The sequence below is a fragment of the Dipodomys merriami genome, unplaced genomic scaffold, assembly GCF_024711535.1.
Source record: "Dipodomys merriami isolate MVZ:Mamm:240054 unplaced genomic scaffold, mDipMer1.0.p SCAF_32, whole genome shotgun sequence".
NCBI lineage: Eukaryota > Metazoa > Chordata > Mammalia > Rodentia > Heteromyidae > Dipodomys > Dipodomys merriami.
Genome location: NW_027204715.1, coordinates 4,823,526 through 4,838,666, shown reverse-complemented (window position 1 = coordinate 4,838,666; position 15,141 = coordinate 4,823,526). Strand labels below are relative to the sequence as shown.

General features: G+C 45.1%; 1 protein-coding gene across 3 annotated transcripts in view; it reads right to left on the bottom strand.

Moving 5' to 3' along the window:
- Adcy2 (adenylate cyclase 2) overlaps positions 1-15,141 on the bottom strand; it is a 340,906-nt gene that overhangs the window by 96,246 nt on the left and 229,519 nt on the right. For all 3 annotated transcript variants that reach the window (XM_070042164.1, XM_070042162.1, XM_070042163.1), the window contains exon 5: positions 936-1,084. In XM_070042164.1, coding sequence (XP_069898265.1) covers positions 936-1,084 — 149 coding nt within the window. The remainder of the gene's footprint in view (positions 1-935; positions 1,085-15,141) is intronic.

Below are 15,141 nucleotides of genomic sequence, written 5' to 3'. Positions count from 1 at the left end.
CTCAGCCGTATGTGGTTGTGATGGCAGCTGGTACTGAAATAGAGGCCACACCGCTTCTCTGACAAGTAAGCCATCACCACAGTGCATGGCGAGTGAGCCCTGGTGTGCATGCCTGGCACGCACACTGATCACCACATCAAGGTGAGTGAATGGAACAAAATAGCCCTAAAAGATGAGGTTCTGAGAACAGGTGGGGCACAGCAACGTGGCTCTTCCATGGCTGGGCATCAGGGGGTACAGCCAGGAGCCCTCCCTGCTCCAGTCTGGGGGTGAGGGCCATTCGGGGGTACTCTCCAGAGTTTAGGGGAAAGGGAGCCTCACCCAGTTCTCCTGGGTCACCACCCCAGGATGTCATGAGGTGTTTGTTTGGTAGTTCATTTTTTCCAGGTACCATAGTTCCAGCAATGGCTCCCTGGTCTGTAAGGAAGATGATGCTCGTCTTGGAAAAGCAGTTAACTTTCACAGTGCATTGGTTCAGGTACCCATCAGTCCCCTGGGGCCTTGGCCACTGGTTGGCCATACTCCAGAACTCCATTATGCCCAGTGGAAAGCCAATACCCAGCTCCCTGGGCTGCAGTATGGTCATAGAAACCCTGCCCCCCAGAAAGCCCATCTTGAGGGATCAGTCCTTGGGCCTGAAAAACCTATCTCAGGTCATCCTGTCACTTGACCCTGGGCCAAAATCAGGACCTCATTCTCCTCCTTTTGAGCTGTGCAATAAATACGTTATGGCAGACAGGACCAGAAATGACCTCCTAAGGCCAGGTCACCCAGGTCAAGCAAGCCTTTACCAGGCAGCAAGTAAAGTGACCAGTGGGTCCTGTAAGGTAACGACCCTGCTGAGAAGCCGTTAGCTATGGCTGGACACCAGAGAAGCTGGAATTTCTCAGCAGAGCTGCACCGCAGAGAGGCTGGGGCAGGGCCGCGCACCTCACCTCACGTTGGTATGCCTCTTGACGTACAGGTTGTGGAAGTTGTTTGTGTTTTCCATTTGGCCAGCTTTGGGGCCTTGCAGTCTCTGGATGATCTCGGCCTTCATCTCCATGGCTATGTGTGCTGGCAGCAAGGACAGCAGGAGACGCTCCTAGAATGAGGCAGGGAAGGAACAATGCACAGGTTTCTGATGACTATGGAGACAACCGAGCGCTATTCCAAATCACCACTGACTTGTAAGGGGGACATGGCGGGCATGCTTTCCTGTAAGTTAAAACATAGATTCTAGGAATACAAATAGAAAGAAATAAAAGCCAACCAGTGTTATAAGGTCAGACTGTGCAATATTGCTTATTATTTATTGAGCTTATAATTTATTGAGTTCTAAACATATGAGAACTTCCCCATGAGTAACAAAGACAGGCAAACTTATTTCCCAAAGGATATTATTTATCTATTTTTGATTCCAAAGTAGTGGAACAGGAATTATATTAAAATCCGAGAAATGAGTGGTCAGACTGAGATAAAAACACTCATTTTTGGAGCTTGTTCATTCCAGAGACAAAGCACAAGCTTGATGTCACTTCGGAAAGGCAGTTCATATCCCATACTTCCTAAAAACGGCAGTCATACATTTCCCAGTATTTCATTTCCTCTATGACAAACAGCCGGTCTCCTCTAGTGATTCGCAACTATTCTGAGAGTGGAGTTAGAAATATTAACTTCTGCCAAGTATCTGTGAAATATATCTGCCAATATATAAGAAACCAGAGGTGGACCACAAGGAAATCATAACAGCAAGCAAACAAAAATCTGTTTGTTTTTGTTTGGTGGAGTCAGTACATCCAGTAAACAAGAAATGTTACTATGTAATATTGTACTTACTTTAGTAGACCCTAATTTTAGAGTGAAAATGTCTCCATTCTCTTAAAGGAAAGCACATATTTATAATCCTCTAAAAATTTAATTGTACAAAGTAAAAGACTTCATTACAGAATTTTCATACATGCATATGACCATTGAACGCACCTTGATTGTATTCAACCCCTCTACTTCTCTTTCTGACTCCTTCCTTCCCTACCTTTGCCTTCTCCCTTCTACATCTTCACTATCTCCTCTGCACTTCTATGACCTCCTTTTCCCATAGTCAGTGGCGTAATTTTACTCTTCATAATGGCTGATTAACTTGTGTGTGTGTGTGTGTGTGTGTGTGTGTGTGTGTGTGTGTGTGTGTGCGCGCGTGCGTGCGCACACGCGCACGTGCATCTCACATTTTCCTGTATCTCAGACAATGACCTTCTCCACACATCCCACATGTCCTTCAAAGTCCTGCTGCCCCTCTAGGTAGCTGCTTTCGAAAGCTGACCTTCCGCCCTGTCCCCCACCCTCTCTCTTCTCTCTGGAACCACCTCCCAACTGAAAGATGGTACCTGTAGACCTGTATTGGGGCACACCTGGCATAAACCTGAGGAAGGCATTTCCAGGCAGCACCCCTCTCCCCTGTCTCTGTAATAAGATTATGCTGAATCCCAAGGGCCAGTCCTTCCTGAAAGACACAGATTCTACAACCAAGAAAAGGAGAATCAAATTTAGTAATTCCCTCCCACCCCAGCCTCATTTAACAACCAAATGGAAAGTACAATCTCTATTTTAAACCCAAATGTAGAGCTCTGAGCACGTTTTTATTGGGTGGTTTGAAAAATCCACAAGATGAAATTCATACGTTACGTAAAACAAAAACTTTTCACTTTTGTTGTTTTAGACTATTCTGTGGTGTGAGGAATCAAGATAGATTTGGCGAACCGCCGGCAGAAAAGGCTCACCTGCTCTTGTGCCCTCCTGCCTCCACTGGAGGCCAAGCGGGCTCTACTAGGCAAGCTCACCAAGGGGACCCAGCTCTGGGGTCAGTGATGAGCGCGTGGTGAAGCAGCGTTACGCCAGAGGTGAGCCTGAGCTCAGTGGAATGTGAGGGAAGAGCTGTCCTTTACACGTGTCTTTCTCCCTTGATCTAAAAGAAGAGGCTGCAGGCTTTTCACCACGACGCGGAACCCTCTGCCTGCCCAGGAGCTCACTGCAAGAAGTGCTGAATATTTTTGCACAAAGGACAAACCTCAGCTCAATCCCTGATGTGACGAGATTAATAATGTCAGTACACATTTCTCCTTTTCTTCAAGTAGCTGCATGCTGTGCTACCTTCCCTGAAAACAACACACACACTGAAGCGCTAACCATTCTGGATGTCTCTGAGCAACGTTAGCATGCCAGGTCAATAGACAAATTTCCTAGGGAGACTTTTGGAAACCCACCTCGCCTATCAGTTGGTCAGCTGCCCCCTGACCATCACTGACTCATGCTCTTGCTAGAGCAGCTTATGTAATGTTAGAGAATTCGCTTGTTCTGGCTTACCCAAACATTCCCCAGAGACAGGGGGCTCTTATTTGGGGTCACTTCTTCACACCCTTCCTAGAGCCAGCCCCCACCTCCGCATAGTCATATTCCATAGCAATGACCTTTTCCTGGAATGTGTTCTTTTAATGTGTGTTTTATACAAGAGCACTAGAACACATTTCAATGTTTTATTGATCAACATGCAAGGCAGTCTGAGCTCTAAAGTATTTCTAATATAATGATGAGAATATTATAACTTCACTTTATTGTATTTTTGTGAGAGCAGACTGATAGAAAAGTGCAATCGAAACAAAGAAAACTTGTGTTCGAATTCTGATGTAAGATACAGTCATGCTCAGTATAGCATTATTACTTCAAAAAGCCATGAATATAATGAACATTGCAAATGCTTTATAAAGGGAGGGGAAATATTTAAGCATTAAAATATTTTTTCTCCATCAAGGTGCTTTTCTCCAATCCTTTTCTTTCTTTTTCTTTTTGGTATGGGGTCTTGAACTTAAGGCTTTGTGCTTAGCTGCTTGCTCAGAGCTGGTGCTCTACTAGTTGAACTGTGCCTTCAGACCAGCTTTTTGCTGGTTAATTGGAGATGACATATTATAGACTTTTCTTCCTGGGCTGGCTTTGAACTTGAATCCTTCTGGTATTAGCCTCCTGAGTAGCTAGCAGCATAGCCACAGGGGTCTAGCTTCTAGTATTTTTAAAAAAATTTTTAAAATACGATTGCATCCCATCAGGATGTGGAGCCAATGCCCTGGGAAGGAAGGATGTGCTTTCTTCCTGTCCCAACAGAAAGCAGTTACCAAACTGGCCAGATATTAGACACCTAAGCAGCTCTGGACCACCCGTGACTCCACCTCCAGGTCCGGAGGAGGCAGCAGCGTCATTTCAGGAGCATCCTGAGCACCACAAGAAAACTAGCATCTTTGTTCGTAGGGTCTGACTTCCATCTGGGCACTGCCCCAAATTGTTTTCTAGTCCCCTTCATCAATAAAGCATGCTCCTCAAAGGTCCCTTGGAATTCTTACTTTATATTGGTCAACTTCAAACACTGACTTCATATTTGATCTTGCTTTATGCTTCCTGGTTTACCTTACACCAAGAAGTGGTGCTCCTCTTTACAATGCTGGAGAGCAGCACACTTCCCCTCCTGGGAGGCAGAGACAAGACTTATCTTCTCTGCCACTGCAACCACAGTGCATCAGTCTCTGAGCTATAGTTAGGCTAAGTCTTGTGGGCTGGGAGACGTGGGGCTCTCTGTCAATGTAGGATTTTTGACACTTTAGGGAGCCATGTTTTGCCTTTTGTACAATTTACAGTCTTCTGTTGCAGAGATAATTATGTCCTGTGAGCCTCAACCCACCACATTCGGATGCAAAGCCTAAGTCCACAGCGCCCTAGGGAAGATGGTAGCTCTGGGACAGACAATAAGCAAGAAGGGAGTGGGTTCTTGAAGAGTAACTGTAGCTAGAGTGAGGAGGGTAAGGAAAGGCTGAGATGAGGAGGAGGAGGAGGAGGAGGAGGAGAGCAAGGGCTGGAGAATTTGTGTATGTGTGGGGGAAAGAGCTGTCTTGCCTATTTCACAGTCTAGAGAACTGTGATGCCTTGTCAAATTAAAACCAGGATGCACCTCAGCACATCTCCATCTTTGATGTAAAACACGAAGTCCTTTGGCTACATGCATGCCTTGTTTTCTCATTAAAACATGATAGTGACATTCCATTTTATTTAAAATCCAATCTTTTGAATTTTAAAGACTGGTGTTGCTCAGAGGGAAGCAGGTGTGGGGGTCCACACCTGGGTGGCCGAGACTAAACTTCAACTGTCAAATTCCAGGTCCAGGGACAGCTCTTTCCAGCTACTCTGATTTGGAAGTTCAAGAAGATAACCAGAAGGCTGGGAAGGTGGCTCAGTGGTAGAGTGCTTGCCTTGCATGCCTGAAGCCCTGGGCTTGATTCCTCAGCACCACATAAGCAGAAAAAGCTGGATGTGGTGCTGTGGCTTAAGTGGTAGAGCGCTAGCCTTGAGCTGAAGAGCTGAGGGACAGCGCCCAGGCCCAGAGTTCAAGCCCCAAGACCTACAAAAAGAAAAAAGAAAAGAAGATGACCAGAAAACTTTTAAAGAGCATACTGTGGGAAAAAAGTGGGAAGAATGAAATTACCACACATGCAATTACTATCTAGTTAAATGAAGTTACAGAAGAAAGTGCTAATCAAGGCAAATTGTAAAGGATGTCTATAGTCACTAATGACAGCAAATTGGTCTTTCTAAACTTGAACTGTTTACCATCAAGTGTCAATTCAATTCTGTAAAATACAGCCTCTAGAGAAACTGAAATCAACTCAGAAGGTGGAAAAATATTCAGCCCTTAATGGGAGATTGTGGAGGCCCCCCCTGACGGCCACAACCCCTCACAGCAGGGGCAGAGGACATGGCTGCACAGCAGCACCCAGCAAGATGGCAGGCGAGGCCTCGCACTAGGCTCCCACGAAGTCTGAGCACCCGATAACTCAACACCAGCACTAACAACCTGCCCCGAAGGGAATCTCATCATCAGAACATGACAACATTTTCCTATCACAAAGTCAATAAAAAATGGCCAGGCACCAATGGCTCATGCTTGTGATCCTAGCTACTTGGGAGGCTGAGAATGGTAGGACTGTGGTTCAAGGCCAGCCTCGGAAGCAAAGTCTTGAGACTCCTCAGCCTCAGTCATACTAGCTATCTGGGAGGTTAAGATCAAAAGGACTGTGATTTCAGGCAATGCCAGGAAGGGAAGTCAGCAAAGCTCTTTCCACAGAAAGAAGCTCAGCATGGTGGCCATGTTCCACACAATCCTAAAATAAGCAAATTTCAGCCCAGGTACAGGCTGGGGTCTGATGGCAGTCCTCAGGCTGCTCCCCACCAAGTGATTCTCAGCCAGGCTAGAAGCCCTCCCTGAGCACGAGTGGATCATCCCTCAGTGTACACATGCATCACCTGGCATCCTATAAACACGTAACGCTGTTATTTGTCAATCAAAATAACCAAGAAGAGAGTTGGAGCACAGAGCGTATTGTTCCCCATATCAGAAATCTTTCTTTGACAAGACATTGAACTGAAGAGATTTCTCGACAAAGTGCTTCAGGCTTCCCTTCCTGAGCACACAGCTAACTCTCAAAAGGGGAATATCTGTTATCTACTTTCTGCTGTAGATAGGAAGTTGAGTTTCTGGTGGAGGAGGGGAGCCAAAGTCTCTCCAACAGATGTCCAAATATTTGCTCACTTGTCCTGGTAAATAATGTGCCACCCAGACTTCAAAGACACAACCCAGCAGGTAATGTCCTCTGCATATTGTACCTGTCCTCAACTTCTGGTGGTTTAGGCACTACAACAATTATATCCAGCGGTAGCGCATCATTGCTGTGTGTATATGCGTGTGTGTGTGTACACACGTGCGTGTACAGTGTGCACATGATTGTGGGACTCAGAAGCTGTACCTGAGCTCTTTTGCTCAAAGCTAGTGTTCTACTTGAGCCACAGCTCCACTTCCAGTTTTGGTGGTTAATCAGAGATAAGTAAGTGTCTCATGGACATTTCTGACCAGGCCAGCATTGAACTGTGAACCTCAGATCTCAACCTACGTAGGAGCGAAGATGACAGCATGAGCCTTTACTGCCTGGCCGTGGGAGGGTCTGGCTACCAGTGTCCAGCTTCAACTATTATTTTTGCACATAAACTTTTCAGGTAAAAATAAATAATAAACGTGTTTTTTCCTTTCATGCAATTGTTTCTATCATATTTATAAGATGATTTCTATGTAGCTCTGTATGTCCCTCCCCCACAGCATAACCCATACTTTCACTGTTTTTGATGTAGGTATAATTTGTGGAGGGGAAGGGAAAAAAACAAATCGTTTAACTAGGGATACAGGTGGACCCATCGCAACAATGAGATGTACAAGTCGTTATGTCGAAAAACGAACTTTACAACTTTGGTGGAGGGTGGGGGGAGGATCAGGTGGAGGGAGAGGAGTATGGGAAGGGATGGGAAGGGGAAACAAAGGAGGAGGCAACAATGCTTGATAAGAAATGTACTCGTTATCTTGCCCATGTAATTGTAACCCCTCTGTACAGTATTCTCACAATAAAAAAATGAATAAATAAATAAATAATAAAGAATAAAAGAGACAGCTGACCACATGAATTTTCAGCATGATAATCAGCATTGTCCTGAGTTTCCTCAGATAAAAATGAAAGATTCAAGTGACAAATTGCACCACAAAGTCATTATAGAATAAAAGTCAGTAATGCAAATGAAATGACCATATGGAAACTCAAAAGAAAGGTGATCTTCCACAGTTTGCTTGTTCATACACTTGGTTTATTTCCTAAATGGCTGGCAAATATAGTTCATATTTATGACCAAGCTATATGTTCCCCCACCACCACGCCTTATTTTATAAAAGTCTTCTTAATAAAGCACAGAATTGTTTCAGGGACTCCCCTTCTAAATTCGCCAATACTGCAGTCTTTGAAGAGAATTATATTCTAGTTTACCCACAGAAACCCGGCTCTTGCTCAGGATCACTGTTGGAGCTTATACAATTGAAGAAATCTGACATCATGCAATTGTTTCCCTGTACATTATATGTGTTGACAGCTCAAACTCAGACCCTGCATCTAATGTAGTCGGGGATTTGATTTGCTGTTTCTAGCTCATGTACTTAAATCTGAATAGAAAAGATTTGAACCTTATCAAACTGTCAACCTCAGAGGAAATAAATTCACCAGCAATATGTGTGATAAGCCTGGTAGAACAGAGCTACATCAGTTTACCCAGGGCATGTGGAGCTCATTTGCATGAGTGCCTAAAGAAATCAAAGGCGTCCAGGCAGACCACGCCCTGGGCAGCTGGGTGCCTTCCTTACTTTTCCCTAATATCTTGGAATTCCACCTTATGCATTGGCTCCGGTTGGCTCTCCTCCATGCTACGGTCTCCTGCTGTTGGCACTGCTGGCTTTTGGGGCTGGATAGTTTTTCCTCGTGGGGTTGTCCTGCACATGGAGCAAAGTGTAGCAACATCTACCCAGTAGACTGAGACTCAGATTAGATTTTAGTAGCTCCTGCCCACCGGGTGCCAATAAAAACTCCGATCTCCATGGAGACAAATTGAATGCCGACAGGCATTGCAGAGTATTTCCTGGGGTGGGGAGGGGGACGGGTAAAATTTCCCTGTGGTTGAGAATCAGTGCTGTAGTTTGAAAGCCCTTCTTTGGACTTTTAAGATGACTACTTTTCCCTCTTACGGCTACCCTCCCCTTACTTCCATTCTCTCTGAACTTCACGGCCGAGCACTTCAACGATTTCATGGCCCACAGTGTTCCAGAGTGGGGCCACTTCTCTCCCAGACCATGGGCCAAACATCAGAAGGCCATGCCCGGTGACATGTCTATCTTGTAAGTGGGCTGTGTGCAACCAAAAAGATTCTCTCACCGGGCACCGGTAGCTCATGCCTGTCATCCTCGCTACTCAGGAGGCTGAGATCTGAGGATTGTGGTTCTAAGCCAGGCCGGGCAGGAAAGTCTGTGAGGCTCTTATCTCCAATAAACCACTCGAAAACGAGAAGTGGTGCTGTGGCTCAAGAGGTAGAGTGTTCGCCTTGAGCTGAAGAGTGCAGGGACAGCGCCTAAGCCCAGAGTTCAAGCCCCACGACCGACCAAAAAAAAAAAAAAAAGATTCTCTCATGGTACAGAAAGAAGAGAATTTATACTGGAGAAAGCAGAGTTCTCTGTCACGTGCAGGAACACCAAGACAGCATCTCAAATGGAAACTATCACCTTCCTGATAGAAAACACCACCCCCCCCCCCATCCTCTTCTTCCAGCTAAGGCTGATTGCACATCCAAATGCTCAAGCAGAAATGCTCACTCTGCTTTTGATGGCAGAACTTGCCTTCTCCCCAACCTACTGCTACTCCCAGTTCCTGGACACCCATCACCCACCTGATGGGCAACTCCCCTCTGAGCTGTGCATCCTTGGCACTCCTTCACGAATCGCTCCCTCCTTCCTCGGCAATGGGATCTGCAGCCCAGCTCTTCCACATCATGAGCAGTGCCAGCTAGCACTGGAGAAGGTCTTACCCCGGGGATCTCAAGGGCTGGCACCCTCCTATGGTTTCCAGCACCTTCCTTTGCTAACATTATCTTCTCCAAACTGTCCGATCCCTTTCCAATCCCATCCTGTTTCTTTCCTCCCAGCTGTCCAGCACAACTCCCCCCTTCCAGCCCCCAACTGGTGTGATTTGCTCACAATCACCATGGTGGTGACACCTGAACTCTACTAAAATCACCTGTTTACTTCAGGTGATCATGTATTCGACTGGGGGCTTTCAATGTTTTCTGCCCAGCGCAGAACATGGAGTCTGGAGCCCAGTGTGCAGAAGACACTTAGTAGACCTTTGCTGTATGAATGCATAAGTAGTGACTGAATGGACTTCCACTAAGAAGCTCATTAAATTGTCTGAAGTTCTAGAAGAAGACAATCTAGTCTTGGCTCTGTCTCTCGGTACGTGGACAGTGGGTAAAACATGCGACTTCTCCGGCCCTCAGTGTCCTTGAAGGCTGTGGTTGTGGAGATACACCCTGCTGTCTCTTTCAGCTCGAGTTCACTTCTATTTTGTCAGGTGTCAGAAGGAAACAGGAAAGCATCCTGAGTGTGGCAGCAGAAATGGAAATATTCTCAATTCTATTTTGGGCCATTACTGAAACCTGTAATTTTCTTCACTAGAAGAAATGATGGGAGGATGGGAGGGTTATATTCTACGTGTATATTTTATTTGTGTGCATCTATATCCATACCTAGGTTTGCCATGACACCCACCACTGGGTCTATGTGAACACTAGTATACCCGTGTACTAAGAAGAAAGAATATTTTAATTTATTTTGCGTATTTTCTCTGATTTCTAAGCCAGGAGCTAGTGGTTCACGCCTGTAACCCTAGCTACTTAGAAGGCTCAGATCTGAGGAGCACAGTTCAAAGCCAGCCCAGGCAGGAAAAGTCCATGAAACTCCTTTCTCCAATAAACTACCCAGAAAAAAAGCCTAAAGTGACACTGTGGTTCAAGTGGTAGAGCAGTAGCCTTGAGCAAAAGAAGCTCAGGGACAGGGCCCAGGCCCTGAGTTCAAGCCCCAAGACCAGCAAAAAATAGTCTCTGATTTCTGATCTTTCTGGAGCGGATGAAGTGACACTTGTCTTTCTTTTCTTTTTATTATTCTGAGTAAGTCTGAGCACTCGTGTCAATGACTTGGGCCAAGACTCATCCCATATCTGATACCAGCCACAGGCTCACAGCCTGGAATGCAGTGCAGAGGAACTTAAGAGGAAATGAGTAACTTATGATCCACAGTCCTGCCAAAGTGAAAAGAAGGCAAATTTCCTGTCAGCAAACAAAAATAGAGGATCAGCATGGGAATGAAAATGATGGCTAATGAGACAGGATTATATTGAATTAAAATGCATATTTATGGATTAATTTGAATAAGGTTGATATATATGCTCATGAGAATTCTTTACCTCAATACACCGACAAAAATATTTGTCAAACACTAGATCTTTAAGAGTATTATGAGGAGGTGTGCAAAGCTGAAGTCTGGTAAGATTTAGGGCCATGTTTTCTAAGGAGATGCCATTCTTACTAGCTCTGTCCATGCCTGTTGAGCTCAGGTCTGGCTTGGTTTGGGAAAGCATTTCAGTCCTTGGTTGTTATAAAGCGAGTTGCCTCAAAAGTGGATTTTTAGGACAACAGAGAGGTTTCTGTCCCCTCTTTTTTTTTGGGGGGGGGGGTTCAGTGGATGGGGTTATTAATGCTTTTGCTTTGGAGAAATCACATGACTCTCTTCAGAGGGAGGTTGCCCAGGCCTAGGCACACACCTGCTTGGCAGTCATTTCTGAGAATCGCCTTGGGCTTCCTGCCCCAAGTTTGGCCACTGCTGTTCTCCCGGCTATGCTACCTTCCACACGAGTGTTCTCAAGGAAGCAGTCCCAGAAACTGGAAGGTGGTCTTCAAGATCTTAGGTTGTTTGGGCTCCAGAACCTCTCTCTACCCCAAGACTCCCCATTTTCTGGACGCAACGTGGAACTTGATTGAAGCTTTAATCAATGTGAGAACCAAGGAGCTAGCAAACCAGAAACTTTAAGTCCACTCCCAGCCATTCTGAATTCCACCTTGACCTCCTATGGCTTTTCCATGTGCCCAGCTTTGTATTTAATTACTCTCGCATGTTCTCAGCATCCACATGTTTGCTCCAGGCTAATTAATACCATAGGAGAAGCGGGGTCCAGGGAAGGCTGTGATGTGATTTCTATGCTGTGCTCTATCATTACATTTTGCCTTTTACCAAAAACTAGTAGTCGTTGGCAAATAACTTTTAGAAATCTTTGATAAAAGGCAAGACACTAGAAATAAGTAGATATCAACAAATCACATCAGTAATTTTCAATTTATTATAAGATTGTTCTAGAAATCTATATAAATGAAAACAGCTTTTTTTTTGTCAGTCTTGGGGCTTGAACTCAGGGTCTGGGTGCTATTCCTAAGCTCTTTTGCTCAAGGCTAGTATTCTATCACTTTGAGCCATAATGCCCCTTCTGGTTTCCTGGTGGTTAATTGGAGATCAGAGTCTCACAAACTTTCCTGCCCCTGCTGGCTCTGAACTCTGGCCCTCATCTCAGATCCTGAGATCTAGGATTATTACAGTGTGCCACTTGTGCCCTGACATAACAAACATTTTTATACAAAGTCCTATTGATGTTTTATCGAGAAAATAAAATCAAACAACATAGTCTGTGACCCTTTTTAGTAAGTAAATATTTTAGGAGGAAATTTTAAAGATGGCATTAAGATTTTTTTTTCATGAATCATTCTTAAGTGAGCCACCAAAATATCTAGAAATGCTCTGTTCTTCCATTTAGTGATTTTACTAAAATAGTTTTTCAGTTGTTAATAAAAGCACATGCCATAATATTACCCAAGGCAAGGTAAACTCTGTCTATGACACATACAGTTAATACCACCACTAAAAGAATCATCCCAACTCTCAGTTCAGTAGATGGATCTCAGGCTTCATGGGTAATTAGGCTTCAACAGTATAACTCACATAAAATAAGATATCTGATCCTTATACATTTATCCAATTCTCAAACCTTCAAAATAAAATCCATGGTTTCTAGTAATTTAAATGAAAATAGGGGTACTTATTAAAATAGGACAATATTTGTAAAAGAATAACAAAAGAACTTTCACTAATTGCCAGTGAATCATACAGGGGAACATGGTTTAATATTATAAACTTTGAGGGGCTGGGAAGGTAGCTCAGTGATAGAGCGCTTGCCTTGCATGCATGAGGCCCTGGGTTCGATTCCTCAGCACCACATAAGCAAAAAAGAAAAAAGCCAAAAGTGGCGCTGTGGCTCAAGTGGTAGAGCGCTAGCCTTGAGCTGAAGAGCTGAGGGACAGCGTCCAGGCCCAGAGTTCAGGCCCCATGACTGGACCCCCCCCAAAAAAAAATATTATAAACTTTGAAAACCAGTCATCAAGAGGAGGAAGAAAAGCCCCCAGAGCGAAGGCTAAGATGGAGGTGCCTTCGGCAGTAAGCTCACAGAGCCAGTGAATTTCTCAGAGTAATCACGAAACTGGTGAGAGGGAAATTAAAAGGTTTTGTCGATTTCCACCTGAGGGATGATTGACTCCATGCCATGATGAAAAAAGAGATGCGGGGGAAAATGGATAAAGTGGTACTGTTTGTCTTGGTTAGGGTGAAGGTCTCCCCCTCAAGGCTGAAGAATGGGTTTGAATCCTATTTGTCTCCATGGAAATGGAGGAACAGTGAGAAATACTCCCCTCTGAGAAGTGTGTCACTAGAGACAAGACTTGTGGGCCATGTCAGGAGAAAGCCAGCGCACACATCTGGAGGAAGTGCTTTCTGCCACTAAGATTTTTGTCCATTGCAGCCAGGTAGAAGGAGCACTTGGTACCAATCCCACTTACTAAGTAAGACACACTGCAACACCGGGGGGGGGGGGGGGGGCGGAGGGGAAGTGAAGATAAAAGACAAGAAGCCGTGAGGTAGCGACTTTAAGGAATGTTTTTAACTACACTCTAAATAAATTAGATACCCCTCCACCATTACCACCATGATCATAACTGGTGGGGAGACAGAGGGGGAGCTGTGGGATGGGTGGAACACTAAAGCCAAGGGAAGCTGGAGACAGAGCACTAAGACCTGGACAGCAGTCTTTGCAGGACTCTGTAATGGAAGACTGAACTCAAGACACAGGGAACAGCGTGTGCACTGATGTCATCTTTCAGCTCATCATGTCCGCCACTGGATAGAGCTGCAAAGCAGTATGGATCCCAATAATGGTGCCTAGATCCCAGATAATGTCAGTTGATCAAGGCGGGGGATGGAAAACCAGGATTCTCCCAGAGCCCTCACAGACAATCTCGGGGAACAATGGAAATATACCCCAAGATGGCAAGCCACTAGGGACCCTGCCTTTCATGGCCCTGCTTCTGACTTCCTCTCTGGCATCTGTGGTTAACCTCTCCCTGCCCTCCTACTTTCCACGGGCTTTGCTGAGAGCCCTTAGTCTAAGCCAGCGGCAACCTGTGACAATTTGTGTCCCCATCAGCATCCTGACTGTGACAGAGCTTTGGAGACACACACTTAGTGGGAAGAAAGCAAGAATGCTGCTGCACTTCGTGTGGCATGGGGCTCCCTCACATCCATCTTCCTTCTCACACTGTCTCTACCTTTGCATGCTTTCACCCTTCAGTTTGCTGTGGTGATGGAGTAACCTGGTAGTCATCCATTTCTATCTGTGGCCATCACTGCCTCTCAAAGATGTCATTTTCTCTGCAAAGGTGTGGGATGCTAGTGTCTGACCCTCAGAGTGAAGAGGCAGGACTGTGACTTCGGGTGGCATAGAGCCACGCACCTTTCAGAGGGAACAGGGGGCTGCCGGACACCTCCTGAAAAGGGCCAGAAAATAGACCACTAAGGCTTCATGCTCTACGTGAGTGCTCTGCCTCACCGCTCACCTCTGCCATGGTGTGTGCCAGCAGGCATCATGAGTGTGCAAATGCACATGTGGGTGGCTCAGGTGACAATAAAACCTTCTTTCGTAGACGTGAAATTTTGATTAAATTTTAGAAGTGTAACCAAAAGGTCCTTAATCCTCAAAGACGCATAGAACAGATGGCAGACTGAATTTGCCCAGAGGCTGTAGTCTGAAGAGGAGAAAGCTCTCTTGGATTACATCACTTATTCGAAGGACATTCACATTTTTTCCATCATCTGTCTCTTCCACTTTAGTTAACATGTTAGACTTTATGTTAAAAGCCATAAAGTAGGTCTTCTGGGAAAAGAGCCATTTCCAGGCTGTTGCTGAATTTTCGACAGAGAACAAGACTATGGTGGTCAGAGAGGGCCTTGGAATCAAGTCTGGATTTGAGGCTGCCATATCCGTAAGTCTTGATGTTGATTATATTGCTGGCTGTCATCACAGTAGCATCTAAGGACAAGATTTGGGGTGCAGCAAGATCACTTTTCAAATTGCAGCTCTAAATTCCAAGTCTGGTCTTGGCCACTACTTTAAGTGGGACTTTATTCCCTCTTTATTCTGGACCTCTTTTTTGTTTTTTCACCTTAAAATAAAGGGATAATGCTGAACAATCTCAGTGCCCTGCTAGCTGGAGAAGCTGGAAAACCAAGACTTTTATAGCATTTAACTTGAGATAAAGCCAAAGCAGGGGGAAATGTCA